This window comes from Microtus pennsylvanicus, chromosome X (assembly GCF_037038515.1).
Source record: "Microtus pennsylvanicus isolate mMicPen1 chromosome X, mMicPen1.hap1, whole genome shotgun sequence".
In the NCBI taxonomy this organism is placed as follows: domain Eukaryota; kingdom Metazoa; phylum Chordata; class Mammalia; order Rodentia; family Cricetidae; genus Microtus; species Microtus pennsylvanicus.
Window position 1 is genome coordinate 16,317,340 of NC_134601.1, and position 27,321 is coordinate 16,344,660.

Here is a 27,321-nt window from a genome sequence, read left to right on the forward strand (position 1 = left end):
CTGCCTATACTTCTACCTGGTCTCCCCTTCTATATACTTCCTGCCTGGCTACTGGCCAATTAGCATTATATTAAAGCAATACAAGTGACAAATCTTTACCAGGTAGAAGACCACTATCCCACAGCACACATATACATACATTCATTTCCATGGGTTTTCCCTTTTTACAACTTTACCCTAAACCAGAAGAAAATGCAACCTATTTAATAAGGCTCAGAAGAAAAGTGCCTCTACTCCCGGCTTTGTTCTGAGTCTTCTAGTGTTTGTGGTAGTTCTTGGTAGACTTTTGCATATTGTGCTGTGGCACAGGGCATTGACTACCTGCACAGTACAGCCTTGCCAGAGCCTCGGCTGTAATCCCATTAGTAGTGGGCTGGGGTGGCAAAGCAGAGAGCTTCATTCTTGATGTCACTGGCTTCTCCACACTTGCTCTGGCTGGACACCATCCTGTGCCTCACACTCACTGGGGAATTACTCATTTCAGCCTGGCACCCTCACTGTGAAAGGCTTTTGTAATGAGGCCCTGTTAGAAGTATGTATTCTTTTTGGAAAGTGACAGGTGCCAGAGCTTGAGAATATTTGCCTGTGTAGTTTGGAATTTGAGCAGTACTTTGAGGGAATATCCTGAACAGTAGTTCTGGCATTTAGAATGTCAGGTAGCAAGTGATGGCCATTACAGAACACATGTTTATTTTACAATTAAAACTATAAGATGGGCATGGTAGCTCATATCTGTCATCCAGCACTTTAAAGGCAGAGACAGGCAGATCTCTGCAAGTTTGACTCCAGCCTAGACTACATGGGGTGCTTAGGTCAGCCAGGACTAGACAGTGATACTCTGTCTCTAAATAAATCAATAAACAGAGCACATGTACACATACCCGCACACACATACAATCACCTCTCCATTTGTACTTGTCGGAATTTGTGAAGTATAAGGAATTTTGGCTAATTCATTTCTGACTATAAAAGTTAACAATGATTATGTGATAAGCCATTTGGTTTGGTACCTTTTGATTGGTTTTATTTCATTTTGCTGATGAGGCAAGTTTGAGGTGATGTCATCATCAGAACATCCTATAAAGTACCCCCCACTCCATATTCTCCAAGGGTTTAGCAAATTGGAACTTGGACAAACAAGAATGTTCATTCTTTGAGGGAACTTTTTCTTTCAGACGTTAATTTCCTGTATATCATGGTCTATTGGCATCTGTTCAGAAGCATTACCTTCCCTGTGTAGATGTTTCTGACTTATAATATTCCTACACAAATTGATGTCCCTGGACACTTCATATTTTCTTCTGCAAAATACTGAGTATCCCTGTGTGGCCTGAACTTGGAGAATACAGGGATTAGGAAGAGATAATCTTTGCCCACAAGACTCCCCAGGATGGCAGGGGCACATAAGCTGGTGCTGCAGCGCCCTCAGATGAAGCTGACAATAGAAGTGTGAGTTAAGTATGTGAGATCTTTAGAGATCTGCTTGTGTAGAACTAATCACATAGGACTTTCTAAATTTTATAATTTAAAACTGAAAGAATGTATGTAGTTAGGAGCGGTGGGCAGCGTTCCCAGCGCCCAGCCACCCGCATGGTTAGCCTTACACCCAAAATAATTACACGGAAACTGTATTCTTTTAAACATTGCTTGGCCCATTAGTTCTAGCCTCTTATTGGCTAATTCTCACATCTTGATTAACCCATTTCTAATAATCTGTGTAGCACATTACACAGAGCTGGTGGCTTACCAAGAAGATTCTTAACCTGCGTCTGCCTCGGAGAGAATCATGGCGACTGCTGACTCAGCTTCTTTCTCCCAGCATTCTGTTCTGTCTACTCCGCCTACCTAATTTTCTATCCTATTAAAGGGCCAAGGCAGTTTATTTATTTAACCAATGAAATCAACACAAAACAGATCACTGTCCTCCATCATTTCCCCTTTTTCTGTTTAAACAAAAAAGAAAGGCTTTCACTTTAACATAGAAAGATTACATATAACAAAACAGTTATCAAGCAAGAATTACAGTTACAATATTTATATCTATTTATCTTTTATCATAACTAAGGAAAATTATAATTATCTATCCATTCTTTAATTCCATCAAAGACTCCAGAAGGATATAATATTATCTAAGTAAACAAGAAATAAGAAACTTTAAACACTAGAAATGACAGAGACATCTCGCTGCCTGGACAGCCAACCAAAGTTCTTTTGTACCATTGGGGCATCCATCTTCAGCCTTCAGGCCCATAGTATCCAGAAGACATTTTCATGAAGCAGGAAATTTCAAAGACAGTTTAGTCACTATCTGCTGTGTCCTGCAGAATGTCTCGCAGACTCTTTCATGAGTCAGGAACCCCGAAAGACCATCTCACCTTTAGGCAAGTTCAGCAGTCCTCTCTCTGTGGGTTCTCTGTGTCCAGTTTATGCTACAGTCCAGGCAAGAGCAGCTTCCTGCCCAAATGGCTATCAAACTCCATAAGGTGCCTCTTTGATGCCCATCTTCCTCTTGAAGTAGATTGGTGCTGCCAGGAGCAGACGTGTCTCATTGTCATGAAAAGCCCTAAGTTATTGAAACATTAAAATGCCATATTTTGCAGTCTTTGAAAGATATGAAGAATGCCCATTTAACTGAAATATATCTTTATATATCTAGATAATCTAACTAATATGACTACAAGCTTGACTATTATCGATGATTATCTATTAGCAACCTATATTTCCTAATTATATATTACATTTTTAAATGAACTACATAATCACAATAGCGTAATCAAGATTAGAAATATGCATATATATAAATAACAAATTGACCTTAAAATCCATACCAATGTAAATTATTCATATCTATATCATCTCCCCCTTTAAATGTAAAAGAACATTTATAAACAATATTTGGGAACATGGGCACAGTTTTTTCTCTCCAAACTGCTTTCTGCTGTTAATTAGGTCTTTCATGGTATAACCTTGTGCTAGTTTTATCTCAGTTGGCAGTTGAATGAAGTAATTTTTGAAGGTGTTCACAGAAACCTTTCCAGGAGGGCATGGTCTATCATACCATATTGGGATAGAAGCAATCCACAGGGTCTCATCCTCTGTGAAAACAAAAGAAGAAACTCCTTTCCAAAGCATCATATCCTTAGACCCAAATTTTGAAGTCATACCCTTATGATATCCATTTTGGTTTAGCTTGGCAGCCCATATAATGAAATGTCTCTCTGTACTTAGCTCCTTCACAGTCAAAAATTTTAAAGAAAACATAATGTACATAATCCAGACTCTCTGTGAATTTTTCATTTTTACGTGGTTAAATCAACACAAAACAGATGACTCTCCTCCATCAAATGTACTTAACCACTTAAAAGTTAAGTGATTATTCATTTGTGGGACCTAGAAAGCATTCACTGATGGCCTCCTACAGTATTCACAACACAATTATATACTACCCGTGTTGAAAGAGAAAAGAATATAGAGCCCCTCCCCATAATGAGCTCTTAACCTTGATGAAGGCCAGCCTAGCCTGTTCTTAAAGTCAGTCCTTGCTGTGACATAATACTCAGTAACTGAAAGTTAAGAACAGGCCCAGTGACATATAAACCATCTGACATGTATGGTATTTAAGTCATTTCTAGTAGAAGAGTTAAAAGGCATATGAATGTGAAAATCATTTGACTGTGAAAATGCTTCTTTGATAAGTATCCTATTCTGTGTATGTTGTGCTGAGTTTGGTGCACACTCATTTCTAAGTGAGAAGTTCAGGTATAGCATTTGAAGTCATTGAACTTTAGACTTCACTGCTTGCTTGTCTTTACATACTCTCAGAAATGGACTCCTCTGCTAATATTCTTTAACTGTTTTGTGCATCTATAGGTTAATAACTTCTGTGTATTTTATATTCATTACTTCACTGACCTTTTTCATTTGTAATCTTTCATTAATATCTTATTGCTAATAGTTTAGAAAACTCATTATAGTTATACATTCATGCCACTGTAAAAATGATTTTGTCACATCTGATTTATCTTTCTTGTCTAAGCATATGTGCTGATTCTAGTTGTCAAATTGACTCTAAAATTTAATATTCATAGGAAAGATTTTTTTTTAGATAACCAAAACTGGGAGAATATCAAGGAAGAACTTGCCCTCCTATATGTCAAGAATTATATGACCCAGACCTGTATAAGATTGTGCTTGTCCTAATCCTGTAGTGGGGGTACTCATATGCCCACCTCCCCTGTGGATTTATAGGCAGTCTACAGTAGCTGGAGGACAGTGGCTCATGAGTCCTTACCTCCTGCCCCCAAGAATTTATAAACACTTAACAGCTAATAGAAGGGGCTCATGAGCTCCACCCCTCCCTGAGAAGTAATAGATAGTAAACAGTAGCTAAGAGGAGGCACTCTTGAGGCTCTGTCCCCCTGAAAAGTAATAAACCTTTAACAGTACCTAAGGGGAGGGACTCATAAGATTCTCCCCCTCCTAAGGATTTATAAGCACTTAACGGTAGCTAGGGAGGAGTAACCTATGAGGGCCTCCCCCGCTGCCCCATCCCTATGATGTTATCCTCAGTTAATGGTTGCTGGGGGAGGAGGAAGATATTTTTTACTGTCTATCAACCACTGACAAGGTCCCCATGTTCCTATAAGCAACCCTAATTAAATTCATTGGGTCACCATGGAAAAAAAGGCATTAAAGTAGGAAGTGATGACTAGTTAGGAAGAGAAAAGGAATCAGCAGGGGTGGGGAACAAACAGTAGGATCAAAATATATAATATGTATAAAAATGTTATGATGAAACTATTTTATATAATTAGTGCATGATAACATATAAAAACAAAAGTTGATATGACCTAGGAACAGATCAGCATGGCTGTAGAGATTTGGCATAATAAGAAGATGGCATTATTTAGTAAATAATGGCAGGATACAAAATTAAATGTCATACGTCCAAAAAGAACACCTAAGAGTCCCTTCCAACTCCTCTTCCTGTTGTCATCTTTATTCCAGTTACCCTATCAGGAAACCTAAAGTCATCTTTGAGGCTTTTCTCTCTCTCACTGCACTGTCAGTGTGCCAAGAGAACCCATTTGGATGTCAAAATATATAGGTCAGAGGAAGGAGGACTGGAGAAGTAATTCAGTAATTAAGAACACTTGTTGATCTCTTCCAGCGAACCTGGGTTCAATTCCCAGCATCTACATGGCAGCTCACAGCTTTCTGTATTTCGAGTCCTAGGGTATGCGAAGCCCTTTTCTGACCTTTGTGGGCATCAGACTTGCACATTGTGCATATACATACATGCAGACAAAACACCCATACATATATAAAATTAATACCACACAACACAAACACACGCGCGCGCGCACTACAGAGTACAAGCAGTTTTCAGTCTGCTTCTGCCATCACTTGAGGGTGAGCTGTGTGATAGCAGTGCACTTCTGGATGGACTCCTGGGGCCACCCTTGCTTCCTCTGAATCTGTCCTCAGCATGACAACCAAAGCAGTCCTTGTAAAGTTGACATCTAAGGACAACATTTCTCCATACTGGCTAGGAAGGTACTCATCTCATTCAGACTCAAGGACCAAGTCTTCTGGGTATTTTGGGGGACCCTGTACCTCTATTCTTTTTCCTGTCTCAAAAATCCTTTGTGAAACAGTTCTTTAGCCACATTGGCCTCTCTTCTTCCTTTATCCCTCTCAAGCCTTTCCCCTAAACTCAATCCCTTCTTTAGTGTCTCACTCCCAAATTAGACGGCCAGCAACACCATACCTGTCCACTCTTCTTCTATCTTGTTCTGCTCTCTAGTATCGATCATCTTCTAGCAGTTGATAACTTCACGGATTGTTGTTTATTGTTGGCCTGTCTCCCTCTGCTGGAAGATATAGACCATGAAATCAGGCTTTCTTGCTGACTGAACACAGCCGAGCACAGAAAGCTAAGCAAAGGCTAGTACTGAGCAGCACAGAGTGGGTATTAGCTGCTGCACCAAGCATGCTTGCTCTAACAGTACATAGGCTTCTTTGAAAATAGTACTTGGTACAAGCAGGGTGAAGAGGGCACTTTGGTAAAGCTGTGGACCCTGAGCAGTCCCTGTAGAAATATGGGGGCAGACACATGTGCAGCTGTATTCAACTGATTCACTCTTTGGAATCCCGCAGTAGGTTGAATTACAGTACTCCTTTCTACTTCAAAGGGTATGTACATATATACATATTTATACATATTTACATATATACCTAGGCACTACAAATGTGACTGTAGTCGTCATTTTTCTTGTTGCTGTGACAAAAATACCTGGCACAACAACACAGGTTCACAGTTTGCGAATACAATCCATCATGGCAGAACAGACATGGTGGCAGGAGCTCAAGGCAGCTGGTCACAGTGGGCCCACAGTCAGAAAACAGAGAGGGATAAATGTTGATGCTCAGTCTCTTTCTCCTTATGATTCAGTCTGGGTTCCCAGCCCATAGCCTGCTGCCACTCTCATTCAGGGTGAGTCCTCCCTCCTCAGTTAAAGCTCTCTATAGAGTCTCCATCAAGACATACTGTGTGTCTTCTAGGTGATTCCTAATCCAGTCAAGCTGACATGAAGATCAACCATTGCAGTTACCTTATTTGAATAATAAGTATTTGCAATTGTAATTTACATTGGCCCTGGATTCACCAATTGGCATTCTCCTACCTAAATCAGAGGTGACGGAGATTTGCAGCGCAGGCGCAGAGGAGAGGAAAAGGCCATGTAAAGGCAGATATAGAGTAATATTTTCATAGGTGGCATCAGAAACAGGATTAGAACCAGGAAGGATTCCTAGTGCCTCTAGAGAGTGTGTGGCCCTGATGACACTTGGCCAGCAGAGGGTGGGTAACTTTTGTTTTAAGTCACCAAAGTTTGTGTTCGCTTGTTAGGGCAGCCACAAGAAGCTAAGTAAGGCATGGTCTTACTCCTCAAGATTCAAGATTGCTGCTCAGGAATCCTGGTCGTATCACGTGTCTGATGCTAGCAGGGCCGATTCTCAGCTTTTCACAGAGGTGCTCACTGTCACAGCTTCGTTGGCAGTCACTACTTGGTTAGACAGTTCAACGCAGACTAATGCAGGGCAGTTCTGGAAGCTACTATATGTGCTAAAGGAGGGCACTCTTACAGGCTTTAGCTTTTCTTTCTTCCTGTTTCATATGCTGCTCAAACTTTCTGGAAGCCACTTCTGATGGCCTTGGAACATGAGTCTCCCGCAGAGCTCTTCTCGCATACGCCTTCATCTGGGTGATCATCACCTAAGTATACACCTTCAGAGAGATTCATTGAGCTGGACGTTTTAAGATGTGTGCACTTTGGGATGTATATCTCAGAATAAAGGCTTACAGAAATGAACATGCTGAGAAGGATCCCATTGTGCCTTTATGCCAACATCAGTGCCCTGTTGACTGCTGAAAGAATGACAGTGGCACGGACTCACAGTGCCCCCCGAACAATGCTAGAAGAGCCGTGCTGGGCATTGCCTGTTTCTACAGAAGGGTTGATACAGGCACACACAATTGACAGCTGGGCAGGGGCAAAGTGGGAATTGACCTCAGTCCAGAGGTTGTGAGTGCTGCTGCACTCAGCTGTGTGTTCATTCAGAGAGGAAGCTCATGGGAAGATGGACTGACAGAGCAGTGCAGACACAGACTTCCATGGCATATCACAGCCTAGCCCTCAAGTTGACAGAAAGTCTTAAGTTCCCAATTCTTGGTGAAAACGTGGAGCAGGAGCCCCAGGCCATGGCCACACATCAAGGATGACTTGGCAGCATGTAGTGAAGTCAAAGAGATTGTACTCTTCTCTTCATAGACCCTAAGCCTAGGAAGATCCATCAGCTACATTGTGCAAGAGTATATATGTAGGAAGACATTCAGTAAACCAGTGTATGTACCATTGAGGGGCCCTAGAAATTGCTGAGTGCCCTTAGCATGGGCATGACTGTGTTCTGTAAGTGGGAGTCAGCAGTGACAGAATTTAAAAGCACAACAGTGAGCCAAATACAGTTTGCTGGACACACAGTGAATACACAGTGCTATCAGTTACATAGATTTTTTTAAGAATATAAATTATTACTGTAATGCTTTTCTGGATCCTCACCTCTAGGAAAAGTGTCACAGGTCTACACAGACAAGAGCCTCATGCCAAATTGTGAAGAACTGTCCTGCAGAATGAAAGAGGACAGTGGATCTAGGGATGGACAACATAGAAATCTGCAACTGTGTCTGATAAATGCTTAGGGGTGGCCATGCAAGTGTGAAGAAGTGTGGCTGTATTCCTCAGTGGTGGAAAGCTAACTGTGTGTTTTAGGACTCTATGTGTCCATGGTGCAATCTGTACATCAGTTCTTGGTAAAGAGGGGTTAATATGAAGGCGGTGGGCAGATGGCATGGCTGGCATCAAATATAACATGTATATGATTCTTTGTAGCAGCCAAACCCAGTGGAGCAGCGTTACATGGAGCTCTTGGCCTTACGTGATGATTATATCAAGAAACTTGAGGAATTGCAGCTCGCCAACTCCGCCAAGCTTTCTGACCCCCCTGCTTCACCTTCCAGTCCTTCACAGATGATGCCCCATGTGCAGACTCACTTCTGAGCGAATCACTGGCACTACACTTGAGTTCTGGATAAGTGAAATAGTTGACTTTCATTTTGAGCATGTGTACAAAGTAGATTTCAAATATCTGCCTCCATTTAGAAGTTGAACTAATATCTTAGACTCTTGAGTATGTGCCTTCTGTAATACATAGTATAAGAACTCTACAGTGTCTGTGTGGCAATCAGAAGAAATGAGTCGAGAGGGGGTTCTGGAAAATCCTCACTATTTTTTACAAAGCACTTTTGCGAAGATAAAATTTAATTTACATCTATATAAATGCTACATATGCAGTATATATTTTGTGGACTTAATTGAAACATTATTTTAAATCCAAGGGGGAACTGTGTTTGTAAATGGATTTTCCTCCAGCTGCTTACAACAATTGCTTTGGATTATCTAAAATGAATCCAAATGGGAAAGATGGGCAGGACTGCCAAAGCCAAATTGCACTCCGCTTCCTCAGCAGATTCAACGAGCAAGGCGTTGAAATAATTGCCAATTTTTATACCACCATAAGTGGTAATGTAAGAAAAAAAGATGAGCGTTTCATCATTTTGAAATTTTGAAAATAAAAGGTTTTCCCATCATTTTTTCAAGAGAAGCATATTTTTATATTTAAAAAGTGATGTGGTTTGATTTTTCTCCTTAATTTTGCAAGCTCTGCTTTCTAAATTCCCCCAGGAGCTTGTCTGACACTGAGTCATCCTCAGGTTGAGGCCAACCCCATATATAGCACTGTGTGAGGCTGTCAGCTGCCTTCTGCTGCTTAGGTGAATATTTTCGCAAACACGCCTCTAGTCAGTGCAGCTTATCTGCCAAAGTGTAGGCTTTACCATCTTGGATGGAAGAGCTATGGCTAGAGCGTCTTTTTTTTTTTAATAATGCCCCAGGTGTACATTTTTTAGTGTATTCTTGAAAGTATTCTGTTTATGTATCTCCGTTTAAATGGTGTTGGGTTTCTCTTCCATGTGCATGCATAAAAACTGGTTCTGCACATTATTACTTGAAGTACTGGGCAGTTTGCTTTTTCAGGTTTTTTCATTTTGTTTTGTAGTATGAAATTTTAAGTGCACAGTTATATCCAATATCTGAACTAATTCATTTAGTAAATATATTTGTTAAAGCTAGAGTTAAAGCATTTAATTAATGTTCTACCATGATTTGTAAAGATTATTTATAGTTAAAATGGTTTTGTTTTGGCAAATTAAGAGAGATTAAATTTATCTTTGTAAATTATTTTATGTCATAACTTACCAGTCTACCAAATAAGACATCTCAAATATAGTAGTGTAATGTATGGATTTTATAAGTATAAAATTTTTTATTAGATATTCTTTTGCTTTTTGTAAACGCTGTAAATATTTCATAAATTAAAAAAGTGTCACTTCATAAAAGGAAAAAATGCTAATACTAATAGCTCAAAGGACTTTGTAAAATTTCATGGAAACATTTTCATGACAATGAATATTTAAGACCTGCTGTAATAAATATATTTAACTAAAACCTAACAGAATATCCAGGGATATAACTGTGTGTGTTTAAGATGTGCATGGTGCCCATCTTTTTTGCTTATTTTCTTTTGCTGGATCAATTTCACATGCTTATTTTTTATCATCGTAGCAACATTTGCTTTCTTTTTTGGTTGTTTGACCTAAAGTCTCATATAGTTCAAGTTGGCCTCCAGCTTAACTGAGGCACCACAGCTGGCCTTGAACTCCTGATCCTCCTACCTACATCTCACAGTCACACACTGTCACAACCAGCTTACTTCCATTTCTGGTTGATAAATGGCCAAATGAATTTACTATTGATGGGCACACCTGGAGACCTTAAGGAAAATGCACACTGATGCCAGTTCACCTCACACATACATACACCTGGAACAGAGGATAGAAAACATCTCACCTTGACAAGGAGTGGAAGTCCCTCTGTGAAAAAAATTAAAATGGAGTCTCCAGACTGTCCTAATGCAGCTGAGGATGACCTTTGAACTCTTGATCCTCCTGCCTCCACTTATAAAACACTAGGATATGCTACTATGGCCAGTTTTTATTCAGTGCTGAGGCTGAATTTAGAGCTTCCTGTATTTAGAGACTCTACCAGCTAAGCCACATCCCTAACAGCAAAGAATTTGCTGATGATGTATGTATGCATGAAGCATAATCACTGAGGATGATTAAAGAAAACTGCCTATAAAAACAAAGGTCTAGAGCTTCAAGTCAGTTTACATTTGTACCATAGTAAAATAAATAAATAAATAAATAGATTTGTAGGGTGGAGAAATCCAGAAGTCTAATGGATAACATAGGGACTTTTAGTTGCTAATGTATTTGAGATTTTCTCTTAGAATAGTTTTAGGAGTCTTATCAAAAGCAGGATAACTATGAGATTTTCTTAAATATGATAACCATCTCTATGAATCTGTCAAAAACCTACTGTGTTCCTTAAATGTAAGTATAGAAGAAATTTCTTAAAGATTCTGGTTTTTTTCCTTTTTTAAAACAAAAAGGAACTAAACCACACCTTTCATCCGAAATATACATAGAAGACACAGTGAGAGGTATTATGCCACACTCTTGTGTCACAACCCCTGTTCTGCTCCAGGAATTGACCCTAGGGCTCAATAATTACTTTACCACTTAGCCACAGCCCCAACTTTGAAATGAGATTTTACTCAGTTGCCTAGGTAAATTTGGGACTTTACAATCCCCATGCCTCTGCCTCGTAAATAGTTGGATTATAGGCCTTTCTCCTCAGGTCTGGCAATGTTACAAATAGTTTAAAAGTCTGCCAAATCCAGAAGCATTGGCCAGTGGGAGCTCTGTGTAATACTTTGGAGAACACTTGGTATTACCTGGTAAGTCAAAATGGCGCCCTTTTACGTGGTATTTGTACTGTTGAAGAATGAGAAAAATGCACACCATGTTCAGAGAAGCATTGTGGCTTATAGCCATAAACAAGCTAGAAATAAGTATCCAGCTACAGTGAGCCAGATAAGGTGTAGCACACTCTTAGCAACAGAATACTGCACACCAGGATAAAATCATCGTATGACTATGGCCACACATCACATTGATGAATTCCATAAGCACGTTAACTAAAAGAAACCAGACACAAAGACTGTAATATCATTTCAATCATGTAAGTTCAAAAGTAATTCTTATTTAGGATATATGGATGATAGAACAAAAGCAACTCATCGGAGAACAAAGGAACAGAGTAGCAGCTTCTAATGCATAAAATGTGATGCAGTGTAAAGAAAAGTGGAATGCCCACAGTGCAATATACCCAGGCCTGGAAGAAGAAGAAGGCAAAAAGGTAGGTGCAGTCCATGTGTGAAAGGTAGATTTGAGGGCACAGGGACTATCATGAAAAGGCCAGTTTGAGGTTACTGTGTTTAGCCTGATGGGGGCTGGACCTGATGAAGAAACAAGCAGAGGTACATACTTAAAAAGAGTCAAAAAAGTTATCTTCTGTGGCTGGAAAGATAAGATGAAAAAGAAAACAACAAAAGGAAAGAAAACGGTGCAGCTCTGGGTCTCAGAGCTTTTCTTGGTTTCCAGAGTGGTGGTGCTCAGTCTAGACTGGTTTCTGTTTCCTGCTTCCTTTTCTGACATAGAGTATGTCAACAGTGAATCAAGTCAGAGTGTAAGATGGATGGGTTTGAGACATGCTGTGTTTGATGAAGTGTCTGGATACAACTTAAACCTGTGGCTCACAGAAGAAGTAAGAAAAACAGGCATGGGGACAAAACCCAAAGGGGTAGATGACATTGCCCATGCAACTGGAGAAATGTGATGAACCCCAAGATCTGAAGAGGCAGATTGGGGAAGAAGCACAGAAAGGAATCATCACATGGTGGCAGTTAAAGGAAGAGGTCGTTTCAAGAACAAGTGATTAAACTAGGAATGGAAAATAGTTCAGAGTGGATTCTAGGGTATCCCTCACAGACACACTTGAAAACAGTCTCATTGGGACATAAGGCAAACACCATGAAAGGTTAAAAGGCCAAGGGGCTAGGTCAAGCAAGTAAGGGGAACAAGGCTGAGGGACATTCACATGGAAAACCTATTGCTTTTGCCTCAGAACTGAGGTAACCATGTTCCAAACTCTGGCAAGGAGCTGTGGTACTGAGGACAAAGAAACTGAAAAGAACTAACACATCTTCCTAGTATCACCTAGCAAGTGTCACCTCCCTTCCATAAAACTTCCCCCTTGGAACTGGCTGGCTGCTTAGTCTGCATCTCTCTTGTTTTCTGTTTAAACCCTGCCCTCATAGCAGAACCTTCAAAGTAGACTTTGGGGACATGGGTTGCTAGATTTCTTTATCCCTCTTCCCAGTGCAGCCACATTAAACCCCTCCCTTTTCTGTGTTTCACTCTTAATTTGGCTCTTCTGTTGGGAGTGGGTTACTGCAGCTGACTTGTTGAGACACAGGCTGAATCTCCTAAATCTGACAACACCCTCATTCTCATCTCAAGTCCTCTGCTCGGTACTCCACTAATACCTCGATTCCCCATCCCCAGTTGAAATTGTGTGCTGCGTGTCTTTGTTCCTCCTAGGGAGGTCAGATACTTGCTCCTCTGCTTCTTGGCTGCAGTGCCAGCAAGGATTCTGGCATAGAGTCAGCATACAGCATACATTCATTAGAATGCATGGGTGGTTGCGAGGATGGTCAGTGAAGTGCAGATACGTTTAGGCTTCTCTTTCTGGACAGTTATCTGTAAAGACAGGAGAAAGGCTGGCTGCTTCCTGAGGTTAGGCTGGAAGATGGGCTTTAGGGAGGAAAAGAAGCCAGCGGAGAACAAAGTCACCTATAGGAAAGAATGCTACTGTGTAATAGGACAAGGCTCTGGAGTGAACACAGGCCAAAAGGAACTGTAACCAGAATAGCAGGGCCTGTGCCATCACCACAGAGGCCAGTCGACACACAGGAATGGAATTTTTAAGATAATTTTTTCTTTCATTGAAAATAGATTTTTTAATATAATATATCCTGGTTGCAGTTTCCCCACACTCCACTCCCCCCAGACTTCCCCACCTCCCCTCCTATCCAGATCCACTCTATTTTTCTCTTTCATTAAAAATAAACATGTTTCTAAGGTATAATAATAAAACAAAACCAACACGTCAAAACAGGATAAAACAAGCAAACCAAAGGAAAGAGTTCAAAAGGCACAAAAAGGTATAGACATGGAGATCTACTCATTCACACCCTCAGGAATCCCAGAGAAACAGAAAACCAGAAGCCTTCACATGTACACAAAGGACCTATAGGATAAATCAAATAAAGATTTAAGGAAAAAAGCTCTGCCATGACATTTTGAGACAAGGACTTCCATAAACTGCTTGGCCATTTACTGGTCGGCATGCATTGTACCCTTAGGAGTAGTTTGTTTCCCAGGTGAGACTGTTGAAAAGAACTAAACATACATTTGCAAGGGATTAGCAGGGATGGGAACCTGTTTCTACTTCTTTCAGCGCTAGAACTCTCAGTCTGTGTGAGTTCACGCCTGTCGGTCCTGTTGTGATGAGGAGGCCTTGTGTGGTTGGTGTCCTCCATCACCTCTGGCCCTTACATTCTCTCTGTCTCCTCTTCCTCAGGCTTCCCTGAGCTCTAAACGAGGAGATTTGATGAAGACATCCCATTTAGGGCTAAGTGTTCCAAGGTCTCTCAATCTCTGTATATTGTCACAGCTATAAAAAGCTGGCTGACCAAAGCTAACAACAGATCTTGAGATGACATTCTGACTTTTTCCAGTGTGCTCGATCTAGCTGTTCTTGTCTTCAAAAGTACAGGAGGGAGATGGACAGTGTCAGAGCCTTGCCACGTGAGAAGCACTGGCCTGGCCTGGCTGGCTGTGAGGATGGAGACGGCATGATCCAGTGAGTTCAGTAGCCTTTAGATGTCAGAAGAAGTAGGAGACAATCCCATAGAATCCTAACTTTATTTGACTTCTGCCCTCCAGGATAGATGCTTACATTGCTGCTGGTGACTTGTTACATAACCACAAGTGCAGATGGGAGAGGAAATGCAAAAGGCTTCTGCCTGCTTTGCTCCATGTTCCATACACCTCCCATCCAACTGCAATGGCAGAGGGCCTCAGGGAGATTCGCACTGGCTCAGAACTGAGGAGAGAGAAGGTCAAACTGTCCCCAGAAGTACTGCCCACCAGCAACCTCTCTGTCATGTAGTTTGAATTCACATCCACTCAGTAGTTTCAAAGTCCTCCAGAACTGGGCTCATGGTGACATGACATGCTTTCTAGGGAATCTCACCTGTACCTCAGGCCTCAGAAGTGACTTTCTGAAGAAAATGAAAACTCAGAGTAAAATCAAAAGCAGAAAGCCTCCTTGAACACCAGTGGAAACAACAGCAGCAAGAGGCTTGTAATATTTAGTTGGAACTACTGAAGTCAGCATGTGCTAGTAGCCAGCCAACATGCTGTGGTTGTCCACGGTGGCCAGCATGACTGTCTCTTCACACGCCTGCACTGCAGTGTCAGGTTGGCACCTGAAATCAGCCAGGACAGTAAGAGTTATATAACAGTGTTGATCAAGGGCCACAGAGGTGGGCTTTTTATTCCTTCACAGCTGAGGGCTAAAACTGTTACACATTGTCCTTAAAGAAAATCTAGAGACCCTGTCTCAAAAACAAAGTCAACAAATAAATCATATCTAGACAACTTCAGGCTTAGCAATGACAGACACAATACCAAAAACCCTCTGTGGGGAAAAAAAACTTGGCAAGAAGGACCCTACTTTAAAAAAAATTATGAAACAGTTAAGACAATAATAAAGAAATCTCAGTCTGGGAGAAAATCTTGTGTTTTATATGTCTGATAAGAGACTACAAAGATTGAGATTCCCCTAACACAAGCATGAGTTTTGCTATGTAGTCCTTGTTGGATAACCAGTAACTTTCTGTCTGAACCAGAGTGACCTTGAAGTTGTAACAATATATAAAGCAAGGTTATAGGTATGTGTCAGCAATAAGACAACCTGATTTTTTAAAGTGGGAAAAACAGGTAAAAGATTTGAACATACACCTCACTAGCACACACATGTGGTTGGGATTTTTCTGTCCTCTATATGTAACCTGTATATGTATCTTTTTATCTCCTATTGCAAGTAGCATATGACATACACTCCACATGCCATCAGGGAAATGTAAACCACAGTGAGACACCACTATACTCCTATTGGAATGAGCAATGGCAAATCTTGGTGAAAGTGTGAAGCATCACCAGCTCATTTTCATTGCTGGTAAGAATACAACATGGTGCAATCACTTGGAGAAACAGATGGTTGATGTCTCTTACACAGCCGAACATAGCTTTGCCATATGGATCAGCCATCATACACTTTGGATGTTACCCAGATGAATTTCAAAACCCATGCCCAGGCACAACCCTTCATATCACTTTTTGGAGCAGCTGTCAAAATGTCTATCAGACAGTTACCACAATTTGGTTAAAAATACAGAGGTAAAGAAATGTTAAAACAAAACAAAATTCTGGTACATCCAGATAATGGAATATTATTCAGTGCTTAAAAGAAATGAGCTATGCGGCCATGAAAACATAAAATCCAAATTAGTGCTCCATATATGCACTTAAGTCTTGAACCATCCAATGAATCATGGTCAACCTACCAGGGGCCACACATGTGAAGAAAGCTGACCCCCTCCCCCCCCACACACAAGAGCCATTAACTGTCAATAACTTTTCAGCGGGGATTCCTTGCCCCTTCTCCTTCCATGCTGGAATTTTGACTGACTTGATTGTGTGCCAGTCTTGTGCAGGCAACCACAATATGCTATGTTGGAATACAAAAGAGTTCTACAATATCCTGGAGTGGAGTATAAGAAAGGTTTATTTATCTGGGCATAAACTTATAGAAATAATAGCAATCTGCAGTTCTCTGTAAATGCTGGGAACTGGAACCAAATCCCACAGAAAAGAGACCAACACACGGTTTCATCTGTATTTATACTACATAAGACCAGACCCAAAGTGGTCCAGTATCTTAAAAGCTATTGGCTGAAGGAGTTCCCACAGAACCCCCCCCCCTTTGTCTAAATAAGAGAGTTCTAGGCCTAATGCAAAACTATATTCAATAGAACAAATATCAAGTATTGTCCAGGGAAAAGAAGAGGCAAAACATACATAAAAATTAGAATTACAATCAACATGAACATCAAAGCAATAAACATATGCTAAATGTTTCAATAGCTATTACATTCTTAGGAGTCTAAGTCTTATATTAAAAATGGCTTGGCTAAGTCATGAGAGGAAAGTAACTATGACTATCTAGTCTTCAACCCCATCAAAGACCTTAGAAGGATATATAATATGACCTAAGTAAACAGGAAGTGCATTGTAAGCAACTTCCAAAACTTTAAAATTAACAGAGACATCTTGCTGCCTGGTCAGTCACCCAAAGTTCTTCTGTAATGTTGTGGCATCCATCTTCAGCCTACAAGCCCATAGTATTTGGCAGATTTTTCCACAAAGCAGGAAATTTGAAAGGCTGATTCACCTATCTTGGCAGTTTGTCAGTTACTTTCTTCTGTATCCTGAAGAATGTCTGGCATTTTCTTCTGTGAAACAGGAGCCCTGAAGGACCATCCTGTCTTTTGGAATGTTCAGCAGTCACTTTTCTGTGGGTCCTGCATGTCCAATTTGTATAGCATGCCATCAAGCAGTCCAGGCAAGAGCAGTTTCTTGCCCAAATGGCTAACAAACTCCATAAGAAGCCTTTTTGATGCCCATAATCCTCTTAAAGTAATTGGTGCTTCCAGAAGCAGACATATTGCACTGTTGAGAGATGTCTAAGTTCTTAAAACCTTTTAAATGTTGAGTTCTGTAGGTCTTTGAAAGATTTGAAGAATACCTATCCATCTGAAATATCTCTGTACATCTGGAAAACTTAACTATCATGACTACAAATTTGGCTATTATAAATGACTATTAATCTGCATTCCTTAATATACATTACATTTTTAAATAAGTGGCACAAACACAATACCTTAATTAAGAGCAGAAATATACATATAACAAAATTGAACTTAAATCTGTATCAACAGACCAAGATCCATACCAATGCAAAGTATTCATCTCTATACCATATCTCGCTTATTTATTTTAAAAAAAGAGAGATTGATTGTGACCATTAATGATTTATACCCAACCCCTTTTAAATAATAAAAAATATAAACAATCATTTGGGGAATTCAGGCTTAGTTTTCTCCAAACGCCTTCCTGGTTTTTGTTGTGTGAAGTAATTTTAGGGTTCGTGGAGAACTTTGGGGGTATCTTGTTCCCTCAAACCACACTAGCCTGGAAGGAATCCACAGGTTCTCATCTTTGGTGGAAATGAAAGCAGAACCTCTTTTCCAAAACAAATCATTAGACCCAGATTTTGAAGTCAAGATACCTTTATGTTGGTTTAACTTAGCAGCCCTCAGAATCAAATGTCTTTTTGCAGTCAAAAAATGCAAAGAAAACACATAATCTAGACTCTCTGTGTATATTCCATCTTTACTTGGTTTAATTTTCTTTACTCCTTTAATCTATGACTATACTTTTATATTACTTTTACTGTCTCTTAAAGGATTTTTATTTTTAAAACTATTCCTTTTTGTAACTGTCTATACTCTTTTTCTTCTCTCTCCCAAGCCTATGTACATTTATCCAACACTGTGACCCATTCAGAGGTCTTTTTCATCTGAATCTGTCTTTATTGCACATCTGAAATCATTTTATGACCAGGATCACTTTTTTTAAATGCTAAGTGGGCTTAGCTAGGACCAACTCCATGGGCCCTGCCTGTTTCTTCCACCAGTACAATATAGCAGAGATATGTTCACCACCTCTGCAAGCCATGTATACCACTTCAGCTTCAGGGGCACAGTGGGTCTGTGTCACCATTAAGCAATTGTAACATGCTGCTCAGAGACCCCATTTAAGTGCTGGACCTCCCTCAAAGAGCCAGAGTTCATTCTGCCAGAATGAACCAGGATGGTGTATCTTAAAGAAGCTGTGCAATTTTCACTGCTAATGCTTAGTTAGGAAGATTTCTTTTAAAGGAGCCATGCCTCTGCTTGCCACCAGCAAACAGAGTCTATCTGAAAAAAAAATGCAGCTACCAAGAAGTCATGGTAAACTCAGCTCTTTTATGTCTAGAATCACTTCTCAAGCTCTCTCAGGCTTTATGTGGATGTAGTTGCTCCACATTGGGCACAAATTTTGTTGGTATACAAAAGAGTTCCACAATAGCCCAGAATGGAATATAATGATGTAGGTGGGTCTTCTATCTATCTGTTGCTTCATTGGTTAACTAATAAAGAAAACTGCTTGGCCTGTTAGGTCAGAACATAGATAGGCAGAGTAGACAGAAGAGAATGCTGGGAAGAAGGGAAGTGGGGCAGACACTATAGCTCTCCTCTCCAAGATGGACGCAGGTTAAGATCCTTCCTGGTAAGCCACCACCTTGTGGTGCTACACAGATTATTAGAAATGGGTTAATCAAGTTGTAAGAATTAGCCAGTAAGAGGCTAGAGCTAATGGGCCAAGCGGTGTTTAAAAGAATACAATTTGTGTGTTATTATTTCGGGGCATAAGCTAGCCATGCAGGAGCCAGGCGGGATGAAAAGCAGACCTGCCTGCAGCTCCTTCTACAATATAACAAAGGTTTGTTTATCTGGGGATAAACTCTAAGAGTAGTGATCTGCAGTCCTCTGTGAGCACTGGGAATTGGAACTGAATCCAGCAGCCAAGAGATCCACACATGCTTTTTCTCTGCATTTATAGTACATGAGACCATGCCAAGGGAAGTGCCATGCCAAGTGACTTGGGTCCACTCCCAACAACCATTAATTTTTTTTTAAAAAAGCCCTACAGACTTGCCTATAGGCCAATCTGCGTGAGAAGAATCTTCAGTTGAGATATTCTTTTCAGATGACCCTGACTTATGTAAAGTTGATTGCCCACTCCCTCCTACCCCATTGGAGGGTGGCCACTAGTTAGTTCCCAGCTGCTCAGTTCCCCAAAATAATCACACAAAACTATATTATTTAAAACACTGCTTGGCCCGTTATCTAGCTTCTTATTGGCTAACACTTATATCTTAATTTAACAATTTCTAGTAATCTATGTATGACCACATGGCTGTGGCTTACCAGGTAAAGTTCCCAGTGTCTGTCTCCAGTGGGACTACATGGCTTCTCCCTGACTCCACCCTTCTTTCTCCCAGCATTCAGTTTAGTTTTCCCCACCTGTGTTCTGCCCTGCTATAATCTCAAGCCAGCTTTCTTTACTCATTAATGGTAATCACAGCATACAGATGGAATCACACATCAACCCCCCAAAAGAATCATAACAATCACAATCAGCTTTTTTTGCAATCCTTATATTTGTGGAGACATTTGACAGATGCACTCTTTATTTGCCCCTACATTTATAGAGCCAGTGTCTAAGAAAAAGAAGTTGGTCATCAGATGGGTTGGAAAATCAAAACACAATTACCTTAGCATGGCTTCTAAAACCTCTATGCAGGCAAGTGTCTCTACCACTTATTAGTACATTGCATCTCTTCTCCAAATCCACCCTTCTTCAGGCACTCCCTTTACACTCAGATAAGGCTCGGTGTTTCTGCCTGACCATTGTCACAATGTGAATCCTTGTCAGTAGAGGGCGCCGAAGGTACACTGGAGAAAATTTATGTTGTGTGTTTTGTACTGTTTTTCTGAGACAGGGCCTCTATTTGTATGTAGACCAGGCTGGCCTGGAACTGGTAATGGTAAACTGGAACTCCCATCCTCCTTCCTCTACCTCCTGAGTTCCTGAATACTGGTATCACTTAAACTTGGCTTGAAATGTGTTTTATGAGATTCTGATGTGCCTCATTGCTTAGTCAACCACAAGCACAGCTTTCTTCAGTGCTAGCTAGGCTCCCGTGTGTAAAGTTCTGCAAGTATTAACAATGCTGATTCCTCCTCTTTCTCCTCCTCTACTTCTCCTTCTCCTTGGCTTCTTTTAAGAAAGAGTCTCACTATTTAGCCCAGGTTGGCCTTAATCTCAAGATCCTTCTTCTTCAACCTTCATAACATTGGCTACTCTGTCTTTTAATTCCTGTGTACTGATTCTTTATTCCCTGGGTCAGAACATAGAAGCAACCAAGAGGTCCTCAGTGAATGAGTAGAGTTGCAAACTGCAATACTTCCAAGCAATCAAATATTAATAAAAATGAGCTACTAACTCATGGAACTACATGGAGAAACTGAAGTGAGTGTTCAATTTTCTATGAACCTAAAAGGACACCAGTAATTATGTCTATCGGGTGAATCTAGGACTCTCTTAATGGTTAAGAGCACTTGTTGCTCTTGCATAGGAACTGGGTTCAATTCGCAGAACCCACATAGCAGCTCACTCACAACTGCCTGTAACTCCAGTGATTGGATTCCCTTTTATGACCTCTGTGTGTATACACATACATACAGGCAAAACATTCATATATACATAATAATAAAATATATCTAAAATTTAAATGAATCTAAACCCACAACCCTCAATAACTTAACAGTTATACCCTTGGTTCTTAATCCCAGAGAACTAGCAACTGGTGTTAACAAAAAAGTTCTGTATGTGCCAAATGCTCTTCAATTTACTAATGGATATAAAAGAAATAAAAGCCCTTGTGCACCCATACCCAGTAAAACTGCTCAGCAATAAAGCAAAATCAGCTCTTAATTTATAATTTTATATGCACAGCAAGGCAGATGAAACCCTGTATGGGGTGGGGTGGGGTTGTTGTTGTGTGTGTGTGAATAGAAATGTGCCAATAACAAAGACTTTACAACACTTGGTGGTCCCTGTTAAAGGAACACTATTTTTGAAATGACAGAATTATCAAAGATGAAAAACAGATCAAGGGCATGGGAGCTGAGGAGAGGAAGGAGTAGGAAGGATCCCTGTGGTGATGAAAATGTTCTCTACTTTGTGTTAAAGACAATTTCGTGACTAATACTTGTTCGCAAAAATTTCTAGATTATCTTTGGAGAGAGGCATACAAAATATTATAAATGATCTATTTTGATTCCTATAAATACATTGCCTGCACCAAGGAGGGAATGAACCACTCCCACCGCCATATCCTTGGCAGCCAACTTCTCCATTACAATTTGTCTTAACAAGAAAGTGGCCAAATCAATGTTGGATTTGGAATGTCCAAATATCATTGTTTTAGTGCTACAGAGTGTTGTTGGTGATTGTAATTGTGAGATTATGTTTTTTTTTTCTGAGAGGCTTGAGTGGAGTGTTGGATACAACAAATACTTCTATGAAGTGAGGGTCTTAGAAGCAATTGCTTGGTGTGTTGCTTTGGGGAAGGTGGTGGCTGCTGCTGCTGCTGCTCTGCGTACATCCCACCCCTGGTAGATCCATGATCCCACATTAACACACACAAATAGCATCCTTTCCTTCCTCTGTGGAACAAAATGTTCCAAGAGACATTTGTCTTCAGTTCTGTGCCTTTCCTGGCCCCCTGGTCAGATTCTCTTGGATGAATAATTCTGCTCGCCCCACCCCACAGAACCCACTTCTTTCATTTCTCACACACTCGTGTCCTCTTACATACTTCCCTCCCCACCATCAGAGAACACAGATACAAACATTTTCTTGTGAGCCTCATTTAATTTTCATCATGTTTGAGTATTTGTTGGTGTAAAAATTCACTGCATAGTTGACTACTGTCCACTGGTTCTTACATAGTGCAACTAGGTGTGTGTGTGTGTGTGTGTGTGTGTGTGTGTGTGTGTGTGTGTGTGTGGTGTAAGAGAGAGAGGGTAGAGAGAAATGGTGAATTGGCCATAATTAAATAAATCTCTGTGGATATGTGAATAGTTTGACCTCACCTTTAGCATTTGCTCTCAGGTATCTTAATAATGTCACCTCTCAACTAGCGCTAGGGAACTTTCCCATCCCAACCCTTGGCCCAGCACTCACTAATGTTCCCTTGGCTTTGCCTCCAGTCTGGAGTCATAGCCTTTAAGCTGTCACCCTCTACTAAATTAAATTAATTGGGTTAGTGGCCTGCAAAACCTAGTCCAGCTTACAAGTTGAAGGGCTTGCTTATCTCTGTAAGCCCATCAGCTAGGCTTGAGTATTATATGAACACTGTAAAAGTGAAGGCAGAATTTCATGCAACAGAAAGACTGCTGGGTTCATACTGGTGGGGTGGAGTGTGTAACCAACAGTGTACTTATTGTCAAATGAAATAAGGACAAGAAAGCCTTTAGGCTTAAAAGGGAATAGCCAAACTATCTTTAGTCCATGCAGACAATTCTGTTACTCTAAAAAAGAATGTCTCTCAAGCTAATAATTGAACTAAGAGTAACAGAAGATTAATATATATAATTAGTTCTACTTTCATAGACCAGAAAAAAAACAACTGGAAATTGAAAGCAAAGAATGTTAAAATTTAAAAGATGGAATTAAAAACATGAAATGCAGAGAAATTGTCTTAGTTTTGTTTCCTGTTGCTATGATAAAACACTTGGACAAAAACAACTTAAGGGAGAAAGGGTTTCTTTGGCTCATAATTTCAGTTTACATTCCGTCATTGCAGAGAAATCAAGGGGGTGTTGTAGGGAGGAGCGGCGGGCTGCGTCCCACCCAGCTCCCATCCACCTGACTAGCTTAGCAACCAAAATAATTACACAGAAACTATATTCATTTAAACACTGCCTGGCCATTAGTTCTAGCCTCTTATTGGCTAACTCTCACATCTTAATTTAACCCATCTCCATTAATGTGTATCACCACTTGACTGTGGCTTACTGGCATGGGTCTAACCAGCATCCATCTTGGAGATGAGAGCCATGGCGTCTGCCACATCGCCTTCTTCCCAGCATTCTGTTCTGTCTACTCCGCCCACCTAATTTTCTGTCCTATCAAAAGGCCAAGGCAGTCTCTTTATTTAACCAATGAAAGTAACACATAGAAGACCCACCTACACCAAGGGGGCAGAAACTTGAAGCAATTGTTCACATTGCAGCTATAGTCAGGAGCAGAGTGCAATGAATCAATGTATCCATACTCATGATCTGCTAGATTTCTTCACTCTTTTTCCACAATCCAGATTCTCTTGCCCAGGGAATGACACCACTCAATTCAATTATAGTAATCAAGATATCAACTGCCATTGTATCAACAAACCAGCTTGGTCTACATCACTCTTCCATTGAGACACCTTTTCTAATGATTATAGACTGTCTCAAGTCAACAATGAACAGCCATGGGAGGAAATAGATTCATTAAACAAAGAAAAATTAAATCCAACAAATTCTTAACAAAAAACATTCAGGAAATCTGGGACACTATGAAAAGTCCAAACCTAAGAATAATAGGGATACAAGAAGAACTCCAGATCAAAGGCACAGAAAATATATTTAACAAAATCATAGAAGAAAACTTTCCCAACCTAAACAAGGATATTCCTATGAAGGTACACAAAGCTTAGATAACACCAATAGAATGGGCCAAAAAAATGTCCCTTCACCATATAATAATAAAAATACAAAACATATGAATAAAGAAAAAATATTAAGAGCTGCAAATTAAAAATGGTCAAGTAACATTTAAAGGCAGGCCTATTATAATTACACCCGAATTCTCAATGGAAACCATGAAAGTCAGAAGCTTCTGGGCAGATATACTAAGAGAACACTGATGCAAACCCAGACCACTATACCCAGCAAAGCTTTCAATCACCATCAATGGACAAAACAAGATATTCCATGACAAAACCAGATTTAAACAATACCTATCCACAAATCTAGTCCTATAGAAAGTACTAGAAAAAATTACAACCCAACAATGCTAACTGCACCCACAAAAACACAGGCAACATATAACCTCACACCAGCAAACCCCAAAGAAGGGAAACACATAACCATTACTACCAAAAAATTACAATCACTAGTCATTAATATCTCTTAATATCAATGGACTCAATTCACCTATAAAAAGACACAGGCTAAGAGAATGGTTACAGAATCAGGATCTATCCTTCTGCTGTATACAAGAAAGACACCTCCACCTCAAATACAAACATTACCTCAGAGTAAAGGGTTGAGAAAAGGTTTTCTAATCAAATGGACCTAAGAAACAAGTGGGTGTAGCTATCATAATTTCTAACAAAATAGACTTCAAACTAAAATCAATCAGAAGAGATGGAGAAGGATACTTTATTCTCATAACAGGAACAATCCATCAAGATGTAGTCTCAATCCTGAACATCTACGCCCCAAATACAAAAGTACCCACATATGTAAAAGAAACATTACCAAAACTTAAATTGCACATCAAACCACACACACTAATAGTAGAAGACTTCAACACCACACTCTCCCCAATGGACAGGTCAACCAGACAGAAACTTAACAGAGAAATAAGAGAACTAACAGATATCATGAATCAAATGGACTTAACAGACATCTATAGAACATTCCACCCAAACACAAAAGAATATACCTTCTTCTCGCATATCCTGGAACCTTTTGTAAAATTGACAACATACTTGGTAACAAAGAAAACCTCAACAGATACAAAAAAATTGGAATAACCCCCCTGTATCTTATCAGATCACCATTGTCTAAAGTTAGAATTCAACAACAACATTAATTGAAGAAAGCTTACAGAACAGTTTCACTCATGAACATAGATGCAAAAATACTCAATAAAATATTGGCAAACCGAATCCAAGAACACATTAAAAAAAAAACTCATCCACCATGATAAAGTCGTCTTTATCTCAGAGATGTGGGGATGGTTCAGCATATGAAAATCTATCAATTTAATCCACTGTATAAATAAACTGAAAGAAAAAACAGATGCTAAAAAACTATGTGACAAAATCTAAACTCCCTTTATGATAAAGGTCTTAGAGAGATCACAGATATAAGGAACATAGCTAATCATAATAAAAACAATATACATCAAGCCCCACATACTAATAGTAGATTTCAACACTCCTCTCTCGCCAATAGACAGATCAACCAGACAGAAACTTAACAGAGAAATAAGAGAACTAACAGATGTAATGAATCAAATGGACTTAATAGACATCTATAGAACATTCCACCCCAACAGGAAAGAATATACCTTCTTCTCAGCATCTCATGGAACCTTCTCAAAAATTGATCACATACTAGGTAATACAGCAAACATCCACAGATACAAAAAAAAATGGAGTAACCACCTGTGTCTTATCGGACCACCATGGAGTAAAGTTAGAATTTAACAACAATACTACCCGCAAAACGCCTACAAACTCATGGAAACTGAACAGTCAACTACTGAACCACCCCTATGTCAAGAAAGAAATAAAAAAATTAAAGTCTTCCTTGAATTCAATGAAAATGAAGATATAACATATCCAAACCTATGGGACACTATGAAAGCAGTGCTAAGAGAAAAGTTCATAGCACTAAGTGCCCACATAAAAAACATGGCAAAAGCTCACATTAGAAACTTAACAGCATACCTGAAAGCTCTAGAAAAAAAAAAGCAGACTCACCCAGGAGGAGTAGAAGACTGGAAATAATCAAACTGAGGGCCAAAATCAACAACATAGAAACACAGAAAACAATTCAAAGAATCAATGAAACAAAGAGCTGGTTCTTTGAGAAAATCAACAAGATTGACAAACCGCTATCCAAACTAATCAAAAGGCAGAGAACACTTAAATTAATAAGATCAGAAATAATAAGGTGACATAACAACAGACACTGAGGAAATTCACAGAATCATTAGGTCTTACTACAAAAGCCTATATTCCACAAAATTTGAAAAGGTAAAAGAAATGGACAATTTTTTAGATCAATACCATATACCAAAATTAATTCAAGACCATGTGACAATTTAAATAGACCTATAACTCGTGAGGAAATAGAAGCTATCATCAAAAAACTCCCAATCAAAAAAAAAAATCCAGGGCTGGATGGTTTTAGTGCAGAATTCTACCAGAACTTCCAAGAAGAGCTAATACCTATACCCCTTAATATGTTCCACATAATAGAAACAGAAGAATCACTGCCAAAATCTTTTTATGAAGCTACAGTTATCCTGATACCAAAACCACACTAAGACTCAATAAAGAAAGAGAATAACAGACCAATCTCACTCATGAACATCAATGCAAAAATTATCAATAAAATACTGGAAAACCGAATCCAAGAACATATCTAAAAAATAATTCATTATGATCAAGTAGGCTTCATCCCAGTGATGCTGGGATGGTTCAACAAACGAAAATATATCTATGTAATCCATCATATAAATAAACTGAAAGAAAAAAACCATATGATCATTTCATTAGATGCCAAAAAAAGCATTTGACAAAATTCAACATCCCTTTATGATAAAGGTCTTGGAGAGATTAGGGATACAAGGATCATATCAAAATATAATAAAAGCAATATACAGCAAGCCGACAGCTAATATCAAATTAAATGGAGAGAAACTCAAAGCGATTTCACTAAAATCAGGAATAAGATGAGGCTGTCCACTCTCTCCATATTTTTCAACATAGTTCTTGACTCTGAATGTGGTTGACAATTGGGGCAGACTGAGGGGCCAATGATACTGGCACTGGGATTTGTCTCTAATGCATGTACTGGCTTTTTGGGGATCCTATT

The 27,321-nt window shown here is 39.7% G+C and overlaps 1 protein-coding gene across 2 annotated transcripts in view; it reads left to right on the forward strand.

Annotated features, from left to right (window-relative positions):
* The window catches only part of Mtm1 (myotubularin 1), a 128,855-nt gene extending 118,040 nt beyond the window's left edge, over positions 1-10,815 (forward strand). For both annotated transcript variants that reach the window (XM_075957591.1, XM_075957593.1), the window contains exon 15: positions 8,451-10,815. In XM_075957591.1, coding sequence (XP_075813706.1) covers positions 8,451-8,618 — 168 coding nt within the window. In that variant the 3' untranslated portion in view covers positions 8,619-10,815. The remainder of the gene's footprint in view (positions 1-8,450) is intronic.
* Positions 10,816-27,321: the final 16,506 nt, after the last annotated feature.